Source organism: Falco peregrinus, chromosome 3 (assembly GCF_023634155.1).
Source record: "Falco peregrinus isolate bFalPer1 chromosome 3, bFalPer1.pri, whole genome shotgun sequence".
NCBI classification, from domain to species: Eukaryota; Metazoa; Chordata; class Aves; order Falconiformes; family Falconidae; genus Falco; species Falco peregrinus.
Window position 1 is genome coordinate 108,092,562 of NC_073723.1, and position 22,999 is coordinate 108,115,560.

Sequence of the window (22,999 nt, forward strand, 5' to 3'; positions counted from 1 at the left end):
ACCTGGTGTAGACTGCGTTTGGCTTGCAAGGCAGCATTTAGCTTCTCTTCCTGCTTCACTCTCATTTTAACAACTTCATGGAGGAATTTTTCTTTGGCTTCTTTTGTATCTAGGCCACTGTCCAGGGCCTGCCTTAGGTGCTCCAGCTCAGCTTCCAACCCGCTGCTGTGAGAGTCAGAATGTGGTGCAACCTCATATGAACTGTTGACTGTGACTGGGGCTTGCATCCCAGGTGAGCTCATGTCCTTTGCAGAGCTGGATGAAGTAAAGGATGGGGACGAGAGCGAGGACAAGGAGGAGGTGACTGAAAAATAGAAACATCGAAGATTAATAAAATAGTGTCTAAAACTAATGTAGCTCAAAATATAGAGGCCCTTTTGTACAGAGGAGATAATACTCAATGAAAAAAAAACCAAACCAGAAGAAAGAAAATACTTGTTTTATACTTTGATACTTGAAATATAATGAAAATGCAAACCTGACAGACTGAAGGGACCAACTTACTATTTGCTTGAATTGGGACTTTGGAATTTATGTCACAAACAGTGTTCTCTCTGTGAGTGTGAAGAAACAGATTTCTTCAGGGAAACCTACGTGATCCTGCTCTTTTCAGTGGGTAAAATTTCTTCTTTTTGCATGACCTGCCTGCACTGAGTAAGGACTGAACACACTGAAGGCAGCGGCAGAATTACCTAAGTGACATTAATAAGGTGATGCCAGTGTCCTCATCTCTCACGAGCAGCCCAAGACCACAATACTGTTGAAGAGCATCCTGGCTCCTGATCTCTGCCTTCGGAATTCAGCTCTGCAGATGCGGCACTGAAACTGCATGGCCGTATTCTTTGTCTGACACAAAATTCCATGCTTGCACACACGTGTGCTCTGGAAGTTGTGCAGGCTATTTGTGTGCATCCCACAAAGGCTTTTATGGAAGGCTCTTGATAAGATAGCAAACCACCAGTTTTTATGTGACCACCACCTACATTTTGTCCTCTGCACAACGCTTACCTACGTCAATACAAAAATCCAGGTTAGTCGGAACCTGCAGTTCAGGTGCTGCTTTTTTGCTGATGCATGTTCCTCTCCCAGGAAAACACCCCCCCAGCTTATGGGCCATTCTTCATTTTTTTTGGTATTTTGACATCGCATTGAGGTATTAGACTTCCAGAATTACACTTAAACACAACCCCGGTCAAACAGCTAACTCCGGCGGATTGCTGAGGAAAATCCAGCACAAATAAAACAAAATAAAAGCAGATAAAACTGTCACTTACATTCTTCCCTGGTTTCTACTTCAATTTCTGCTTCTGATTCCTTATCCTCTTCAGTGGCAGTAACAGTGGCTGTGACAGCGGCTGCTGCCTCTGGGATTGCTGTGTTCTCTGCAGCAAGTTTTCTTTTCCGTGGCTGGACAGTGCTGCTCAGTGGCTCGCTGCTCCGTGATACTACCGTGGCACAGGGTGGGTTGCTCACAATTTTCTGTTGGGCTGGAGGTGCAAGTGCCACATTGGGGGCCACAGCATTCTCAAAGCTTTTGTAGGAGTAAAAACTGTTTTGGAGAGGGGGAAGCAAAAGGAAGGAGAAAACAGTCATATTCCTGGCTTTACAATGCTTCCCAATCCATGTGTTACACTGAAACTGCGAGACACTTACTGGAATGACAGGGAAGTTCCATTGATTTACACCAGCTAAGAATCTGCCTATGGATCTGCTTACTGTTTAGCACTCATTTAAACACGGGGATGATTTATACAGCTAATCTCCACCCAGTTCAGAAGGGATCATGTTCCAAGTGCCAGATATTCTACGAGCACCAAAGAGATGAGATCTTCCAGAGTCTAAAAATTATAAAGATCTTCACGCATTACTATTTTACCTAACTGCACACTTTTACTTCTGTCTATCCACAAATGTTTTGTAAACTTGGAAACGGCACTGCCTTAAGAAAGGCCACAGAATGCAAAAACCAGATTCTTGTGTATCTTTAATTTTTTGACACAGCATGCATCTGGGTGCACAGATGGAAAACCAGTTAAAAAACCCAACAAACTATGTTAAAGGACAGTAATACTGTAATGTCAAATACATAGAATTTTGCAAAAAACACAGCAAAGACTGTCTTTGCAACTTCCATTCAGCATCTACTACATGATGTTTCTTCAGTTATGTAGTAAAATTTCTCCTGAACCTGTTCAAGGTGGGTTTTTTTCCCCCACCAAGACTTCAATTGGCCACATTTCTCACAGGGATAGCAAGGACATGCTCTTCCACCAGTATAGCCCTTCTCTCCCTACCTCATTTAACAGCCTGTTTAAAAGCAAGGATATGCTGGGAGGTTTCTTTTCCTTCCTTTTTTTTTTTTTCTAACGTCAATCCCCCCAGCTTCTAAGAAACTTGTTCATTAAGGCAGCAAAATATGTTCTCCATAACACTCCCTAAAAACACCTGGCCACGTTAGTCAAACCTTCCAAAGGAATCATTACCCTTAGGCAGAAACCTGGCAAAAAGGTTTTTCAGACCAAACAGTTCCAGTCTGGCGGAGGAACGTCTAATTGCCCTGACACTTTCTGAGCTGTGACACCAGCAGTCCCACCTCTTACGGGTGGAGACTCATTCTCGTACCAGTTTAATTATGTTGCTATCCAAGCACAGAACCTGGCCTAAAGCATCAGCATTCTGATGGGTGTTAGAAGCTGAGGAGCCTTCCGCAGGCTCTCCTGCCCCGTGTGCGCTGCCGTTACCTGCCAGGACCACAGGCATCGGGAGGCTCCAGGGTAGCCTGCGCTGTCCAACCAGCCCTTCATCTTCCTGTGCTACTGGCAACAGGAGGGAGCACCCGGCTGTGCTGGCCACACTGACCCGCCGGTGTGACGGAGCTGCTGCAGTTACCAGTGCCAGTTGCCTGGAAATAGCCGGCCAGTCCCTGAGCACCTGCCCTGGGAGAGTAACTCAGTCTTCCTTTAAACAGTGAAGCTCGAGAACTTCTTATGACTCTACCCCAAAATGATCATAAGTTCACAGAAGCAGCCTTCATTTCAGACTTTTATGGCACATTTCACCTAAGAAAACCTATTTAATGATTCAATATTTCATTTTATCAATACTTTTTTTTTATTTCTCTTGTGCAAATTAAAGCATCGTAGCTGCAAATGCTTTTTGGTCTAGTACTAGTGGACCGACTGAGTTACAAAGCCATCAGTTGACAGTGCAAGACGACAAACATAAAGCAAATAAAGCAACACCCGCTGTCAAACGAACCTCCGCAGCTGCTGACCCCACTCCCCCTTCAGCTTGTGCCCCCTTACCTGTCTCGGATCAATGCGGGAAGATGGGTTGAGAGCTCTTTCTCATTTGCCGATACAGCAGGGGACCAGGGCCGGAAAGCTGAGAGACGCTGACGGGGATGGACACAGCCAATACTCTGGGAAGGAGGGGAAAGAAAAATGAGTAAATACAAACAATCTTTTAAACGATAAATCAAAATGGAGTGCATCAGAGCGGTGATGCTTTTCAGTATGCATTCTGTGATCTCTGAAACCACCACCCCCGGCTAGGACCTACCTACTTAGTAGATTCCACTAGAAGAGGGGGACTGCACTAATGCAAAACCTCCCATGTTTTTTCTCTGCCAATAGGTTACATGTAGTTTGCAGAGACCGCAAAAGGCTCTCAAGTCTTGCAAATTCTTGTACCTCAAAGGCACGAAGGAATTGCTTATTTCATTGTCACAATGAAAGCCAGTGAACACTGGGAGACGGCAAGGAAACTGGGAGGACTGTATAGCTCAATGGTTACTAGCAGGAGGACTGAAATATTATTGATGTAGAAAACCCGGGCAAGTTCTTTTTCTCATTCTGGTTTCAGTAGAGCCATGCTACATGCTAATTTGATCTCTCTTTTGGTTACAAAATATTCAGCAATCACCTTATTAGATGAACTGGATAAGGACCGTAACCAACTGGACTGTTTTTCCTTCTCAGTAGAAGCTGGAGATTGGGAAGCAGAGTCATCTATTTTGGGCTTTTTGGAAGCAGGAGGATCTGAAGGGACCTGAAACAAAGACAGGCAGAAAAAATCAAAGACAGAATTACTCATTTTGCAATCAACTTAAAAACAGGTTATAAGGCAAAAGCAAATTCTGTATTTAAAAGAAAGAAACGCTGGGATTCTTTTCTGATTTCTAAAACGTAAGGACAAACAAAGGAGTGAAAACAAGGGACAGACACAAACTGTGACGTGATGTGGCTTCATTCCTTCATTTCAAATACTCCAGTAAAATGTAGATGGTGCAGGAGCGATAGGCAGTAACGTAAGTGAGACATTCACACCATGTTGCAGAGAACTATCGGTCTTTTATTATTTCTGTATGCAGAAAGGTAAGGTTTAATGTGGTTGCTGAACTGGAAAGATTATTTTAAACGAGAACAGAACAGACTTTGTTATTCTGTTTGCAGTGGTTGTTATGCCGATGACTTCACTACCCCACAGCTGCAGTGGATTCTGGGGGTGCTGCCAAGAGCTGCTTTGCCTTTTCCACAAGTGGCTCAGCTTGGCCCATAAATCATCCTCAAGCATAAGAAAGCCCTTTGGCAAGCAAAACCCCTTTCCTTCAACACTGTGAAGGAATAAAATTCCTATAGTCCCAGCGTGGCTTGCAAAAAAATTGGTAACTACTGGTTTAACTGGTGCACTGGGGATACCAGCTTGAAGCCTTGCCAGTACAAACACATCTATCAGCAGGGAGGGAGAAGGTTCTGGACCTTATGCTGCATCACGACCAGAAATAATAAGAGAAACATACCACCTCAATTTCTATTCCTTTTTCTTTGTTCTCTTTCTTTTTGCCGTTCCGAACTCTCTACCTTTCCACATTCACCTTCAGCCCAGTTCTAAGGAAGGTGGCAGAACCATGCTGCAAGGGCTAGTAATCGCTCCTATTTGCATTAAATGTTTTCATCCTTACACCTCCACCGTGATTTTTGTGGGCAAACAAGTATTTATACAGGTGCGTCTGTAAAACAGAGGCATGGCAACATTCTGAGAGCCTGAAACGCTTCAAAACCAGGTCTACTTGCCAGTGGAAGAAAGGATCCTATTTGCCAATGTCTTGTGTTCTGCAGATCAGTCCCCTTCAAGGCATCTTGAATTGGGAACTTGGAAACCGCCCCTCCAGATGGCTACTCAACCCTGAAAAGGGGGATCTAAAGGACTTCACGTGAGGAGTACACGGGGAACTGAAAAGCACTCCTCCAGATTCCCAGCTGACTTCCAGGCAAACCCAACAGCCCTGTAACCAGAGCAATGCCATCCCCTTTGCACACCTTAATTAGCAGGAAATTATGACCTCATGTCCATGAGCAGTCTACTACTTTCGTGGCAGCAGGGCAGCCGTGTGGAACCGTGGCTCAAGCCGGTGACTAGCTGGTGCCAGTTCATCTGGCAGCACACACCACTCTTGCCGCTTCCACAGCCCAGTGTGCATAGTAACATAATCAAACCAAGTCTGGAGGTTTTAGCAAAACATTCCCTGGCACTCCGGAGCTTGGGGCAGCCTTCCATATGTAGCAGATGAGGGAGAATGACAGGGGTGTGTATATGTGTAACCCCAAGTACAAAATTAGCCCGTGCCAGTGCCAAATGCCAGCTTCAATGGATTTGCAGCAGATTCTTTCAGCACAGCTTCAGGCTTCCCTGGGGTTGACTCTCGCAGTGGCTGTGGCATGGTCCCTCCCACCTAACGCAACTAAGGAAAGGCATTTCTAACTGCTTTTTGTAGAAAACGCAGGACAATGCATTGGAAAAGATTTGTTTTTGCTTTCAGAGATGCTGTCTGTGCAGAATTAGTGACAGCATTAGAAAGGCATTTGGCAAGTGACTACTGATCCCAACCCTATCCACTGGGGATGGTGAGCTGTGTGGGGAGGGGAACTTGGGGTGGAGGGTGGGGAGGAAGGGGGGCTTGGAATGAAAAAGGCAACAGGTGGCAAGACTCAGCATGGAAACCCATTCCTCCCCCCAACCATCCGCGCTCTGCTGTCTGCAGAACATTCTGTTCAGGCAGGCGTGGAGACGGCCACCTCGGCCAGTACGGCACCCCTCCGGTACCCTCCGCCGCACCGCTCGCAGCCCAGCGGCATCACGGTCCCGATAAGCAACTTTGGGAAAAGGAGAGCAAGTGTCAGGTTTTAGAAAGGTTTGAGGGGAGATATTTCAACAGAATGATCTCATTTGCATTTTTAAAGCAATCCTGTCTCATCTCCAGCCTTCCCCACTGTCCCTCGTCTTTCCCCTTTAAATCAAGGCTGACACCAACCATCAGGAGGGCTCGGAGCACACAGCAGTTCAGCAGACCTGGGACATGATGCTTAACCTTTTGCTGCCAGCAGCCAGTACTGATCTGAAATCATGAGCTGCTGCTAGAAACAAAAGCACTGAACAAGGTGTGTGCATGGGGGGAGAAACAGGCTTGCCTTCCCCACAGGGGTGGGAATGGGGTGCAAAAAAGGGGAGAGAAAAGCAGGTGCTAAGTGGGGTGCACAAATTTTTCTGACTTCAGGTCACCTTTGGCTAGACTCACAAAAGGGCTGCTGCTGGCCTAAGTTCTGAGCTGCTGTGATGACCCCCGCCAGTTTCTGTTCCATCCACCACCCCATTTCGTTTACCCGGATATCTGCTGGCTGAGGCAGGGATTGCCTCTCAGTGGAGGCTTTAAGAAACCCACCCCGTGTTTAGGTTCCATCTCAACAATGTAAAAATGTAATAGTTCTGGTAGTTACCCAGCTGGTCTATGAAGTACTAGGCACTACATGTTGCTATTAGGCAAGGAACGGGGGGTCATCTCCAAGACTCATGAAACGGAAGGTTTCTGACTACAACCTGTAGTCATTTGATTAAATTTTTGCTCCTCTATATGTCTCTCTGCTTGGACATCCCACTGAAAGCACTCTGGTCCCCCTCCGCAGAAATACTGCGGCTGTGTCGCGAACTCATCAAAAATGCCACCTATAAACACCCAGAGCAGGTCAGGGACGTGCTGTGTGGCACAACTCTTGTTCTGCGCAGCCGTCCGACCCTGAAGAGGCAGAAACAACTTTGCTCACAACTATAGGAAGCTACTTAGATGCGCAACAAGACTAGATACTGAACACAAAATCTTCTCTCCGTATGACTCACCGATTACATCCCACTCTCGGACAGATTCCAGGCAACAATATACCCCACTCTGACACTTCCAACCCAGCCGCAGCAGCCAGCAAACCTAGGTATTGGCTCAAATATGGCTGATTTTATTTCATTTTCTCTCTTTGCCAAATAATGAAACATACAAAGTTGCAAAAGAAATACTGAAAATCTGATGTAACTTTTTTGCCACCTTCAGAAATGACTTACAAAAAACTTGAACTCAAACCCTAGAAGACGGAAATAAACATTTCCTTATTTGCTATTCGGTTTTTCTTCTGTTGTAGGCAACTTAATAATTTGTTGTCAAATGGGCTTTGCGCTGGGCAAAGTGATTTCTTAACCTACATTTGCTCCAGTCCACAGATGTAAGAAACTTCACGATACAAAGTGGGCCCAGAAATGCTACGTGAAACATTTACTTCAGCTTTTGGGCTGCTGTTTTCTGAAGCAACTGATTTTTGAGGAAAAACAGATACAAAAAGATTTATAAAGTTACTAAAAAAAGATTTCAAAAGTACATTCCAAAGGGAAATTTGGGCACGTGAACTGTCACGTCAGCCATTTTAAGGCAAACTGAAATGAAGCGGCCCAATTTGGCCGCTCGCCAACCAGGGCCACATTTGACATGTCACATCTAATTTTCTACTTCAGTTAAGTTTTACAGTAACAAACCATGAGACCAGTAAAAAGAATTTTTGACCCTCTCCTCCTCAAAAAGGCATGCCTTCTCCGGCGCTCCGTGCTACGAACACAAGCAGCAGACCAGGCAGTACCAGGTCAGCACAACACCCGAATGTTACTTCTCATTGCAACACAAAATGGAAAATGAGCGCAGAAAATATTCTTAAGATTTGGGAGTGCTCACGGATATGATTCTTGGTGCCTGGGGATCTACCAAAACACATTTGCTGAAGTAATTCACTTTCTTTTCCCTCATTTCCAACACTATGTAACTGGGCTGAGCAGCTGAGGGCTGTTCTCTCGCCCTTCGCTCCGCTGCCCCGTGACTGCTGTGCCTTTTTGAGACTCTGATGCGAGCAGCTATCTGCTAAGGGATAAGCTAAGACCATGACAAACAGGACAGCACGTCCTTGGGAAGGACCGAACGCCAGCACAGCCCAAATCCTGCAAAATGGCAACGGCACTGCAACCGGTCTTATGCAACCAACTGTCTAAGCCTACATGAAGGTGTGTATTGCCAAACGCGTGCATTTCTGCTTTGTGTAAAAAAACAACCGGCACCGCAAGCAGGGCGAACACTCAGTGCAGCTCCATGTTCACAAAACACCAAGGACCGTGTTAAAATCCTTCAAACTTCTGGGTGCTTGTCAGCCCAGGTTTTGCTGTGTTGTTCAGCTGATGATAGTGATGCATGTGGCAGTGAAAAATGGGCTGCTTTTGCCGCCTTAGGAATGGAAAAGAGGAGGTGAAACGAGCTGAAAATATTTAAGAGGCCTCCTCGCCTGTGGAACTTTTAGCTCAGAAATGGACCTTCAGAAAAGCAGGCCATGCTCCAAATTCTGATCTATCCTCTGCCGATAAAACCTTCCCATATCTGGGTCTAGGTTTGGCATCCAATTCCAAAACCTAATTGAAAACACAGATCTCTGTTAGAACAGGGTAACGGCATATGTTTATCTGTTTGTAACCTTTCCAGGCTAGGTGTGAATGCATTTCCACAACGTGTGGTGAAGGATATGAGTGAAAGAGTAAAAGCTCCAGGCTTCTCTGCTCTCCAAAGGCAGTGATGCAGTGCCAGCCTGGTGCTGGCGCAGCTACTGCAGCACTGGGAACATCTGAGGGGCTGGGGGCAGGTGCAGTGACCCACTGCACGGGGCTCTGTGCAGGAGCTGGACAGTTAAAGGGACAGAGGATGCTCAGTGCAGACTGATGAGGCTGGGGAGTCTGTGCCTTGGCCCAGGCCACTCCTTTTAAAGGTGGACTGGAAGCGCAGATACCACACCAGCAGAAATCACGGCATCCAATGTGGCATCTTTAGAAATTAAAGCTTTCATGTCCCCAAAAGCTTATCAAGCTATCCCAACGCATAGAAATCTATTTAGGTCTCTTTAAAAAAATAATTGGGAGGATACTGGGAGGCTGAAGAATTCAATTTCATATTCCTAACTCGGGTGCAAGTCAGAAACATCTCCACTGAAAACTGTGCAGCTAGAAAAGCACGTATAACCAGAGTAGGAAAAAAAAGGGGGGGGGAGCTGTATATCTAAGGATAGGATACAGATACAATAATTTTGTTCAGGCTACTGTTTCGGCTGCTAGTTTATGCAAAGAGCTGAGTTCAGTTACACCATGAGAAAGGGTGGGGCTTCCTGTCTCATCTGATACTTTGGGTGTGAAAATTAAGCAGCTTTCTCATTAGGGGCACAAACCACAAGACCAGATGCCGGTCTGATACAAGCATGCTGAAACCCTGGAAAGAGACTCCTTGGGTTCAAAATGTGTCAGACATCAGAAGATAAAAATACACTGAAAGAGCAAAAGTCTGATAGTGAGCACGTTTTTACCACCAGCATCAAATGCCCACGTTGGTGTCGAGAGCTAAAGCTGCAGCCCAGTCTGTGCTGCTGCAGCGCGGCTCTGCTGGTCTGTACCTGAGGTTCACTTGGGGTCCACTGGGTGAGCCGGGTCTCCCCACGAACTTCGTGAGCCTTGCATTAAAAATTATTGTTTAGTTGCTATTTAATGTTTTTTTCCTCTTAAAAATGATCATCTGACCATCTCAGCTCACATGTACTCACGGGCTCCAAAGGAATATGGAATTTAGGCAAACACCTAAAGCAACGACTGTCCTACTGAGAGCGGTAAAGGTGCGAGACCCTGTTGGCAACGCACGCTTCTGCACCACAGCCCATGGAAACTCTGAAAGCCTAGCCTGACACCTAGCCTCAATAAAACTTTCCTCCTTGGGTAAACTGGCTAGGAAAGATGATTTTTGTAGAAAACACAGGGGTGGAACACACAAACAGAAAAGGGCTTGTGACTCCAAGTTTTGCTACTGATTGATTTCTAAGATCCAAAGGAAATAATTTCCACTACCCTCCCCTAGGAAACTAACACCAACTCCGTTCTGCTTTAAAAGATGTGTCAAGAATAAACCCCTCTGACACTACAGATATACCAGTAAAAATGTTACCAAAGTGCCTGAAGATTTCCACCTATTTCAATTTATGGATACCAGGCGTTTTCCAGAGCAGCGGACAGCCATCTCTAGCAGGTTTGTGCCACCCAAGCAACAGGCTTGTTTTTCTCAGCACTTCATGCAGACCCATCCATTAGGTCCTTGCTGGCTTACAAGGAGTGGACTGGGCACGTACACATCTTACTGGGAAAACTCGGCATCGTTTTAACATACTCGGGGAAGGCAAGGACCAAGCGGAATTTTCATCAACAGCCTTTTTTCTCACCCTTCTGAGGTGTTTCTCTGTGTCAGAATTCAGGCAGGATGGATGGCATTTTCAAAAGTTGCACCAGAGCAAAAGCACACTAGAAGCCAGGACAAGTCGCGCTACTGAGATGTTCTATTTATTCTCCAGGTTTTGCCAAGCGTATTTCACCAACACTAGCTTGCTCTTAAGAATAAGCTTATCTGATACCCCAAAAAAACCCTATACACAGCAAAAAAGATGGATTGAAACTACCTTCCCAGGCAACTGCACTGCATTCGGTTATGGCATCTGCAAGTGAAGCATGTGAGAACGCTGCTAGTGCTGCTTATTTGACTTGGGAACTTGGCTGTTAAACATTACGGGGACAAAGTTTTCATATGTGATTTAACATTTCTGTGCAGGAAAGGCACATTTCACAAAAGGTGAAATGCTGGGAGTCTGAGCACAGCAAGGGAACAAAAAACTGTAGAGATCATTACCCTTGTCACCTGCACAACTATTCAATAAAATAAACAAGCATGAGAAGCTCTGAAAGCATCTTATTACAGGCACTGATGGCTTTTCACACTCAGTGACGAAAACAAACCTAAGCAACTACCCCAACCTCTGTATTTTATGCTACTCGTAATGCCTGGAGAGCCCTAGGAAAGTCTCCGGAAACTATCTGCATAGACTGTTGCTGAGAAGTCAGAGTATATGGGTTCTGTTCCTGCTCCCTGAAGAGCACACATTGAGTAACACAAGTGGGAACTGAAAGTCAGAACTTTTAGGTTCTATTCTAAATGGCTTTTCTTGTTCACTTGTGGGACCATGGACCACTTAAACTCAGCTGACCTGTAGATACAAAATGGGTGCTTTGAGGTTTATCCTCTACTTTTACTTGGAAGAAAAGGACGCAAAGTCTTATTTTAAGCACAATGAAGTCACGGCGCTGTGTGGTAACTCTTCCTCCAGTAGTGCCCAAGTAACTTTTTTCTGCAGAGCCCCAAGACTGGTTCAGGCTCCTGATGGCACGACCTTAGAAAATGGCATTTCAGAAGAAAAGTACCTTTTACCAGTGACAAGTATTCAAAGCTCCTTCTGGAGGTTACCAAGACCACGATTCCTGAACCTGGGAACTGAACTTACAATCCTCCACCTGGTGCTTTTATGAACCTCAGGCCTGAGTCTATCTAAAACCAGGCTGAACCACACGAAAAGGGAGTGCGCTGCTCTGTGCTTCTCTGGTTGTCTTAAGACTTCTTTCAAATTTCAAGTTAAAATCAAACTTAAAAAAAAATGCAAAATGAGAGGTATCTTCAATGTGGGAAAAAGGGCCCTTTATCTGCATCCTTTAAGCCCTCACAAGCACATCAACTGATGGGTAGAACACTTGCTTCCTAAAGCCTCTTTGTGACATAGTCCAGAAATGATTAATAAGGTATTAGAGGTCTTTATAAGGACTGCAATTTCATGTGGATTAAAAAAAAATAAATATACTCAGGTACAGATTGAAAGAGCTATGAAGGGTTGTCTCGATAATAAAAAAAAAGCTAAAAATAATGCTGTTCTATGGAGCTGTAAGAAGATTTACTGCTTGTCTACTGTATATATTTAAAAGACAAAAAAAATACCACATTGCAGTGTCAGTTCTAGGGAGTGTATGTAGCATTTGTTTTATTTTTCTTTTTTACAATTTTGGTTTCATTGGGCAGGAGTCCAGACTTTCCATCTTCCCATTTTTCACTGCTCTGGTGGAAGCATAAGTACTCATTTTACCCTGTCATTTTGGGACGTGTGATTACGGGAAGTATTTGCTTTCTATTCTTGCCTTCACAGCACACATGCTGGCTGCCAGTGTGTCCCCCAAGTCTGACCTGTGGGGAATCTTCACAAACCACAGTTGAGAGCGCTTCGGAGAGCGCCTGCTATGCACAGCCATAAAAAGGAGCTGTGGGGAAAAAAAAACCCAAAAAACATCTCACTGGAACTAACCTGCGCTCCCTTCCTATTGATGAGCCTACAAGGACTCACACCGTCTCTTCCTGAGAGGGGATCTTCTGCTTGTGCAAAAGCCTGATTTTACTTCACTGACAGTGATGTAAACTCAACCTCTCAGCTGGTCTAAGAGAAAATGCTATGTCAAGAGGTAATGTCTTAGTCATATGGTAGTATAGGAAGTTCATCTTAAAAAATTAGGAACTGAGCTTTTCTCACACCTGTGCAAAAATCCTTAATTTCTACAGAATCGCATCCAAAATTTACAACAGAAGAAGTGAAAAGGGACTGGACTATTTTATTTCAGACACTATCTCAGTTTAAGGCAAATTCCTACAGGGTACCCTTTGATGAATTCATTTTGTAAAGGCAAATGTAAATTATTTTCTAGAACACTCTACATAGCCCCTGGCGTAAGTCATCATCCATTTTCAAAGCTTGGCTAGCATAAAAGAAAGAAAAAAAGGCTTCCTCTCCTGTCTCAACATTTCTTTCCTTTTATTCTTTTAGTACAAAAATTCAGCCAGATGACATCTGATGATTGCACTTATCCCAAGGAGCAGGCAGTAAGGCATTTCCAGTGAGCTGTGGTACAGCAACACCGGCCAAAACCTCCCAGGTAAACCCCAGATCCAGAGACTTGATTTTGAAATGGAGGGAGGAAATGCAAACATTCTCACCACTTTTCTATTTCACAAAGACTGGTAAGCCTTCTGGGATTCTTCTGGGACACTGGAGACTTTACTACAGTTTGTTAAGTTTCTCCTGAGTTCAGTATTACTGAAGCTTGGTTAGCATGAAGATGTACTACCTGGAAACTTGCACGAGAAAAAATGCCTGGCCAGTTCAACTAGCTGTTTAATTCCTGATCTCAACAATTACTCCTTTATTTATCTGTTCTGCTCGTAAATCTATCATATAAAATTACTCGTTGATATAGATCTGATCCTATAAATCCTTAAAACTCTCCAAAGCTTCTACTAACATTGACTTTTTAATAGCCATTCTCCTAGTCTCAAAATGCTACCCATCTTTAGCAGCTGCTCAACAAAATCAGTATTTCCCATTCAAAGTGATTCTGCTTCTCTGCTTCTTCTCACTGAAATCCCTCTGCTGCGGGCACAAGAAGCACAAACCCATCATAGTATGATACCCACTGCACAGATGGGAAAGCTGAAATAAGCCAGAAACAAAGTAAAAGCTGTGTGTGAATGTGGCTGTCAGCTATCTCAATGTCAGTGTTAAATCCCTCAAATGAAGTGCCCTCTTGATTATTTTTCTTTTTTAAAAAAGCATCTGAAAAGAAAGCTGACTATTTGTTACACGATGTACTTGCGTTTTGGCTCTTGGCTGACACAACTGGAAGCCTCTTTTCCATTCCAAGAGTCTGTTTTGCCCTTCCAGTGGACACTAAAATTACAGCTCGAAAAGAATTCCCTGCCCTCTGGTTTAAAACAAAACAAAAGTACAACTCACACTTCCCACTGGTTGAGTAAAGCCAGTGATCGAGACCAGTATAAACCAGGTCAGAGGGGCTAAGAAGGAAGAATGGACCCTTTTCCTCTGGCCGTTTTTATTGGCAACAGTTGCCTGGGAACTCGCTGATGCCCTGTCAATAGGCAGGGAAGGAGAGCGTGACTGACTGAGGACACAAATGAGCAGCCATATGTGCCGGCACACACACGCACGGGTGTTCCAGGGAAAGACAAAGCACGTTTGGCAGTTGGAAGGAACCAAGGGCTCGGCTCCTGCTGTAACTGAAGCTGAGGGAAGTTATGCCATCAGATTCATCAAGGAAAATCAAAGTTTCCTCTACGAACAGATTTGCTTTGCCCGATTTTTGCTGAATTGTTTGTGGGGTCACAGATCTGGTAATTAAAAAGATGTTTGTGGACACAATTTTCTCCTCACATTTTCTTTGAAATGAAACCAGGCTCTCTTGCTGTAACTGCACTTAAGTTGCAGCTTCAAACTCTCTCCAAGGCGTCAGTTCCTGTGTTGTGGAGACATGTCCACTCCGCCAGCCAAGAATCTCATTTTAGCTTCAAACATTACATAAAAGGACAAGTATCCCCCTTGTGATTTCCACTAATACCAGCTCTCTACCAGGCACCGTGTATCTTCCCCAAGTACCAACTAAAGAATCATGAATTTCAGTTCATGAAGCCAGGAGAGGAGAGAGGAGGCTCTCAACTGATGGGACACAGATGGGCTTTCGGTGCTCCTTCATCAAAGTCCCCGGCGGGACCCGGGCGGGCAGCTGCCAAGCTCAAGGCTGCCCTGACTGGGTCCTTCCCCAGCTCCTCTGGTGCCTGCAGAGCTCCCTAGGGCACAGAACCTGCCCCTGCTTCAACACGGGGATGCAACTACAAAGCTACCAGCACCCTACCTTTCTTTTTTTCTTTCTTTTTCTTTTTTTTTAAATTACAGAGACCTTTTTGCTCTTCAGAACTTCTTCCTCCTGGGTTCATCTGACCTTCACCTCTCTTACTTGGGCGTCTTTCCTGGGCACAAGCCCTACTCACAGGTTTCACAATTATTAGGATGACACATTATTTTACCACTGCAGTTACAAAGACCCATCCTGCTAGAACCTGGTGTCTTCACAGCACATCTATGACACACTTGCTTTCTCCCAGACAAGTCCAAGGACTGTGCATGTCTGAAGCCACAACACCTCCAGGGCAGTTAATTGCAGTGGTGAGCTCTCAGGGCAACTGTCTCCTATCTATAGTCTTCTGTGCCAAAACTTCATTACACAACTTGACATTAATCCAAAACCCTACCACACTCCTACAGCAGTGCACATCAGGCAAAAATACAATCAAGGTCATACGGATTAATTTTATGGATTGTTACCAGAACTATGTTTTTTTAAAATAATTTTGTCTATTTAACTGGCTGTGCGTTTTTTAAAACAAAGCTCAAAGGTCTGTGTTTAGTTTTAGATCAGAACAATTATGGGAAGAAAAGAAAACAGCATATAAAATACCAAAGTCAATAAGCACTGTATATTTAACAATCTCTCACAATTCAGTCGAAAAATAAAGACTTCAGTCCTCCCCCCAGCGTCCCTCTCAACACCTAATCAGAGATACGTGGCAGGTAGGTTTTCTTTCAAGACCTTTGCAAAAGCCGGGCACACGTGCGTAAGCATGTGACACCGAGGGGTGAGGGCAATGAAACAGCGTCTTTTGTCAGCCTAAGCCAGGGACAACAGTCTAAGGACATCATGATGAATTACTTCCAAGTCTGAAGAGCCAGCGGAGCATAGCAAATACAACCCCGCTTGTCTGCACCGCGATCCGTACTCACCTGCAGTTATTTATAGGGCTCCTTCTGACAACCTGCTCTGCCTCCCCACCCTTCTACCTCATCTGCTGCTACAATGCATTTGCGTTTAGTTTGGTTGCAGTATCATTTTGGCAATCAACAATACAATGGAATAAAAACTCTATGAAACAACTGTGATCCTCAAGGCTGAGAGAGGCAGCACCGCCCTAGGGCTGTGGTTTATTTTTCACTTGCACTTCATTTACTCGAGATGACTACAGGAAAGCTTACAACCATTCTGGAAGATACAGTCTATGTGTCTCATGACAGGACTGGGAGCCAGGCTCTTTGCTTTGAAGCCCAGGCACAACAAGGTGTAGGGAAACAATTGCAATTAGCACAAATATATTTGTGAAGTCACTGACTGAGTATAACACGTCACCAGTGAGTCTGAATTTTCTGTTCTAACCAATGGACAACGCAGATTTAAACCCAAAACTGCTTTAAATATATATCGGTGAAATATACCATCAATACATCACTCATGGACTGATAGTTACAAATCCTATTAAGGTTAAAAGACAGTGGAAATGGAAACCCCCTAGTCCTAGTGAAACAACATGGTGCAAGGCCGCAGTTATCTATCCCCTTCTAGTGGAAACTACCACCTCGAGTCTTTTTTATCAAAAGATGACTACCTTTTTGACTGAAGGAGAAGAGTAGTAACCATACAGTTACGGATATTGTAGGTGCCAAGAGCTTTAAGTAAGATACTGAGAAAATATCATTAAAGGAATTTGGTTTTCTTTCGTAACTTTTCAGCCAAGGCAGGCCATTTCTGTCACAGCACACTTCTTGAGGAGTAACTTCTTACTATCCATATATAAAGACAGGAAAACCCTAAATTCTTAACTTACAAAATGTTTTGAAAGCTACAGACAGGCAGATGCTTCCTTAACACCTGACAACTAATGTGCTCTACAATTCCAAGCGAGCCACAAGAAGCTCATCTACTTTAAGTAACAGTTATTACTTCTGAAACCTCCCCAGAGCTCCAAGGATAAAGGCAGACGACCAATTACAGTCTTAGACTTTCAAAGCTTATTTTACTGCCTTTAGAAATAAGCATCACATGCTCTTTCCACCAGATGCTGAGTTAAGGGCGGGGAGGGGGGGAAGGTGTGTTATGAGGGATAGAAGGAGGAGGAGGAATGAAGAGAGGAGCGGACCCTGTAGTTTACTCCTTCCAGCAAATCCATGCAGCAAATCAGTCCTCCTCTGCCAGAAAGGGTTTGCTTTGGAGGAACCTTTTATGTTCAGTGAGCGATTTGTCCAAATAGAACTCATTTTAGCTGGGACATTTACCATGCAGGAGCGATACACTTCGAAAAGGACTTCTGTCCTGCAAAAGGGCTAGTAACATGGAGTAAAGAGAAACATTTGCAACAGTTACAAAAAAACCAACAGCAAAATACTACCCCCTACACTGGGAGGATCAACACAAACACTAATACTAAAGCAGCAGCCTTCAGCAAATTCTCTCATTCAATATACATACTTTTGACAAAAAGCCCGCCTATTTTTTCTTTTTTTTCCAACATAAACTTGCCTTCTGACTACAGGTGAGAGAATACCCATAGAATGTATGTAAATATCTATGTAGAGAGATACACAATGTGTTTAAAAAAAAAACATTTTGCATAACATCAAGTGAGGCAGCAAAAGATAATGTGAAGAGAAAAATGGAAGGGGAAGGGGGTGGACAGGAGAGGGAAATCTGGGACACTACGAGAAGGCTTTCAGTTCTTGTATAACGTGACAGATTTTAAGCCTTTAGGGGGAGAAGTGGCTAAGCAATATTACAGTGCAGCGTGACTGCGCAGCCACATGGGTTGTGTCTGCTACAACTCTATTAATAGGGGAGAAGATTAGAGAGGTTTGACTCCATTCGGTCTACATCTCCGGATGTAATTCCTGCTTTCTCTCCCTGCTGCGTTGCTGCTCACTGCCACAGAGGCTCCTAGGGACGTTAGAATGCCAACAGCACCCTGAAAGGGCCAACGGGAGCAAACTGCCACGCGAGACTGGACCTTACTCAGCTGAGGAACCCCCTCCAGGGCTCTGCTGGCCCCAATTCATCCTGCCTGTCTGACACAGCATTCAAACTTTTGTTTACATCTATTCAACATTAATAGGCTTTAAACACAGATTTAACTTATAGTACTTAAGTGAACTGCAGAATTGAGCCCTCAGTGAGTATATGTATAACGAGTTACGTTTGTCGTGCCCAAATAATAAATACGAACACCCACCGGCCATGACACATAGTGGTTTTTTGCTCCCACTTCTCACTTTCCTGCTACAATGCGAGTTCTATTCCACATCTCCATTCTGTGTGTGTAATGTGCCTGACCCCTATAAAGATGGTCAAATAAATATCTGGTGACCTCACAAGTATGAAAATAAGCTTATTTGAAAGAAAAAGTATATCTTCAGGGGGTTTGGCAGTAACTTTCAATTATTTTTAATTGCCTGGAAAATTAAAGTAAGAAAATAGTGTGGTATAAATGTTAGGGCACACTATTAAGCCGTTTTCATAATATCTTAGCCATAAGCTTAATAGACAAAAAGGGTTTTTTTAAGCCTCGGTCATCTGTTCAATATGAATGGACTGTCTGTTCCCATACTTCCTCAAGGGGTAACTGAACTGAAATATTCCATGATAGAAACCAGATTCAGTTTGACCTCATAGGCAACGAGAACTCCACAGAACCTTCAAAATTTGGGTTTAATTACAAACCACCATGGAGCCTGGACTGCAGCCTGAGATCAGAAATACAAAGAAAGGAGTTGAGAGAAAGTTTGGAGCTATAAACACCAGCTCCCCTTCCCCCACTTTCCTTTCCTTAGACCATGGGATGCATTTTTTAGTTCTCATTGTCAACACAAAGGACTTACAAACTGCATAGTAAGCAAGATTTCCAAGGTAACAGTCTAAGTCTGCCTTCCTTTCTTCTTGTGGAATTATGCTATCACAACATTGATGCTGCATCAAATGCATCACGGGAATCCACACAGAATTGGAATTCAGCCCCGGTATCATGACGGCTTCAAAGTCTCATATTTTGTTTTCTTCTTTTGTCTGAAACTTTGAAGCCTGAAAACAAGTTGCAAGTTGAACTTTTCTAAGGAAGCCCTGTAAGGCAGTGATGGAAACACGCAAGACTTTGAGAAGTGCTGTATGTTTAAAACCATCACGAGCTTCCCAGCCAAAAGGAAGCAAGCAAAACCTTACATAAGCGTAGGTTTGTGGCCTTCCAGTAGAACTGCGCTGTATTTTTGCCAAAGCTGTGGTGTAAATTAGCAGTGAATGCCTGATGTAAAAGCCTTGGGCCAAGGAAAAGACTGAATCAGGCCCTCGCTCCATGAAAGCAAACACCATAACATCAGTTTCAGTGGAAGAAGATCAGATCTGTGTGGAGGGAACGCAACTGCTCAGGAACACAAACACTTTCACAGGGTCTGCATTTCAATGCTGTTTTCGTACCTCCAGTATGCAACACATGGAAAAAAAAAAAAACCCAAACAAACAAAAAAAAAAGGGCGGGAGGTGGGGAAAGAGGTGGTGTGTATCCACCCAGAACAGGGACAGGAAATCTCTGTCTGGTGACAGAAGCTGAAGTGAGGGTGGATCATGCACAGAAGGGAATTTAATAACCATAGGCTGAGCCTGTACAGGAAATTGTGATAACATAGATGAAGGGCTCAGATCTGTGGGGTGGCATGAGAAATGTCAAACATCTGCATTCAGACACATGCTCCCTTGCTTCTGAAAGGAAGGAAGGAAGAGGAGAACTACCGGTCATTTCCAAGAGGACAGATTTGGGCATGAGGTCTTGCGCTGCTGTCTTTGCAGCACTGTGGTGCATTCCTGGACAATCTAGTAGATATGTGCGCCACATACACCAGACTAAGGCGCTCAGTTAGATGCCTGCACTTGCTGCATACACACTTACTGCGACTACAGAGAGACCAGGATGAAGGCCAGGAAGATGACTGTGGAAAAATGGCCTGACATCTTCCAAAAAGGACCAAAACCATTTTGCTTCTTGCAAAGAAATTCCTTCTCATTTGTAGCTCTGGAAGACAATCTTCATTCTCTCTACAATGTTGCCATGAACACACACCTCCAAGGAAACAAATCTATAAAAGACTACTTGCTGTGTAACCTTCACCTGCTGCATTAAAGTCAGATTCATAACAGATTAATAATGCAAATCCAAGCAAACAATCTCTCCCAGTGTCACCCACCGTGCCAGCACAATCAAACCACAATGCAGTCCTTCGGTACTGGAAGATGGGGAGTCCTATGGTTTGCTTTGATGTTTGAAGTTCCCCATAAGGGTAACTTAACCAACCTTACAACGCCAGAGCTAAAGGATATATAGAAGAAAACACAAAACTGTGAGAATAACCTGGCATAAGGACTTTTAATATTTGCAAACCACCATACACTGAATTGTCTTGTTGCACTGAAACACCAAAAGAAAAAAGTGCACAATTGCAGCATGGCCTGAGCACCCACCTATTCGCTTGTGCAACCCAACATAAAATGCAGAGCCTGGATAGACAAAGTCATCGTTCAGATGTTACTGTTAGAAGGCGGCATTAGAGGTGAAGAAATGTTCCAGCTAATGCTTTTTATTTATTTTAGTCCCTGCTTAACCATGAGATTATATGTCACCACCTCAAATCCCTGAATTGTATTTTTATTAATACCTATCCTCTATTAAAAGATCTCTCTGTTCCATTTTCCCAACATTGGACATAAAAAACCCCAGTTAACTTGAAGGAGAGGCCCAACACCTGCACTGGAAATAGAGCAATGAAACACCGCCGTGGTCACCACCTCAGCTGGGCAAGGTGTGTAGCTGGCTGAAAATCCTTCGTCTCTGTGCAAGGCATCAACCTGGCAGAAGGAGGCCTGAGAAGGTGACGTACCATGCAGAAATCAAGCAGAAGTGGACAGGATGGGTTGGATAGAGGCATGACTCCAGACAGGGCAGATTTTTATCTCCCCACGGAAAAAAACCAACCAGCCTGCTGGTATAAATGCACCATACTGACTATGGTGTAAATTTTGCTTAGAAAGCGTGAATCAGAAGGAAGTTGACATTTCACCTAAAGAAACACTACCGAGGCTGAGAAAAATAAAAGTTCATCTTGAGGAGAACCTTGCCAGCCAACAATGGGAACAAAAACTATCATCTTTAGGTAGAAATAAAACTAGGCGTACCTGGGTACAACAGCCGAAAGCTTCAAAGGCCTCAAACACATTAAGGCAAAAATCTTTTGTGGTCATCTACGTTCCTCCATGCATGTGGCCTGTGGATTATTTTTCAAAAAATTTGGGCAGCTTCTCCCAACCATGATAGCAAGACTTCTGCTTAAGAGCACAAAAACCTGAACTATGCTGCACCTCTGCTAAACTCTCTCCAACAAACTTGCAACCCTGTTCTTGACAAAGCCAAGTTTAGTCAACTTCCACAAGAAACAGGCTGAGCCATCGTTGCACAGAAGCAAAAATTCTGCAAATGGAACACAGAATGGAGATAAAGTAGCAAATTTCAGGAGCAGGGAAGGAAAAACTATTTGAAATACCAAATAGAATCCCAAACCTTTCTAAAAGAATACAAATTAATTTTGTGAGAGAGACGTTTATCATTTCAACTGCTGCTGAAGTGGGAGGAAGGAACTGCGGGAAACCAGGCAAATAATGCCTGGCTCAGCTGTTCAGGGTAGCAGCTGTCCTGAAATCCTCATTGGAGGGAACAAGCCAGGAGGTCATGGAAGTCATGATTATTTGGAATGAAGAGGGGAAACAATAGGTTGGGGCCCTCGGTCTTCTTGCCTTTCTCATGTCTTTTGTTCGCTGTTGCCTTCCCAGAATAGCTGGCTGGCTGTATTCTAGGCAGATCTGGGTCTGGTTTTGTACAAGCCTTTTCTCCCCTGCAGGTTTATAATTAAAAAAAAAAAAAATAGGAACCTCCACCTCCCCTGTATTTATGTGTCTGACTGCATGCACCCCTTGTAACTACCTTCTGTTGACCAAGGACGCAGTTGGAGGCTTTATGTTCTTCAACAAGGGGTAGTGTAACTCAGCCCAAAACCGAGACAGTTCCTTGAAATTTAGTCTTCTCAGATCCCCTCCTCTGTTAAGCCTCCCTCCTAGGGCAAAGCTAATGCCATGCTGCAGGAGGCATGACAACTAACAAACCTGTCAAAATCACTGCCTTGCCTGCAGGCAGGAATACTGCTGTTGCTCTAGTCGCCACTAAGAAACTTTACGAAGAGGGGAAAAGATTAGTGGAGACACACGTTCTGCTTGTGTACTTGTGTGCTTGTATAACTGCGCCTGAAGCATCCTGAGGGCTAACAGGGCCTGTTAACAGTTCACAAAGTTTAGTGAATAGACATGGCTAAAAGTTGGTTAAGATTTTTGGACACTGTGGTAAAACATGATTCTTGTCCTGCCTCTCACCCTGCAGACTTGCATGACCTTGGGCAAGTCACTTAACCCTGATCAAACTCATGCTTATGTCACCCAGGAATGCTGTGAAGCTGATTACTTTGCAGAAGAGCTTTAAAATGGCAATCCTTCCATAATGGTATAGTCTAACTGTTCTGGCTTAGTAGAGCTGAAGTGAGAGTGTAAACAAGGTCTTAACTGCAAAACACTGCTTCCTTAGAATTTCAGATAAAGACGCAGGCAGAAAAGACTGACTTTTCTTGCAGAATTGTTATAACCAAGACTTGCATATCCTGATTCCTACTTCATGTGAATTTGGACAGAAAACTCAATTTTTGCTCTAGGATGAAACTGTTGTAGTCCCGCTGACTCAAAAGATCAGGTGAAACAATGTAAAAAAGTGTAGTAACTTTAATTTGGGATTAGCAGTCAGTGGTAGACTCTCCTTGCCTATTACTACTAAGGATGAACAAAGAGCCTGCTGAAAGCCACACTGCGAGTAATATTAGGGTAAATCTAAGATGAGGGAAAAAACATTTCTCATTTTAAATAAGCGGGGTTCCTCCCCCCCTTTTTTTCCTCCATACAGCTTTAATATTGATCCAGATATTAAAGACTTTTGTTGGGTGCC

General features: G+C 44.0%; 1 protein-coding gene across 2 annotated transcripts in view; it reads right to left on the bottom strand.

Annotated features, from left to right (window-relative positions):
* The window catches only part of SKI (SKI proto-oncogene), a 117,651-nt gene that overhangs the window by 8,053 nt on the left and 86,599 nt on the right, over positions 1–22,999 (bottom strand). For both annotated transcript variants that reach the window (XM_027787494.2, XM_005237943.4), the window contains 4 exons: positions 3,925–4,050; positions 3,306–3,421; positions 1,275–1,549; positions 3–304 (listed from right to left, as the gene is read on the bottom strand). In XM_027787494.2, the coding sequence (XP_027643295.1) occupies positions 3–304; positions 1,275–1,549; positions 3,306–3,421; positions 3,925–4,050 (819 nt within the window). The remainder of the gene's footprint in view (positions 1–2; positions 305–1,274; positions 1,550–3,305; positions 3,422–3,924; positions 4,051–22,999) is intronic.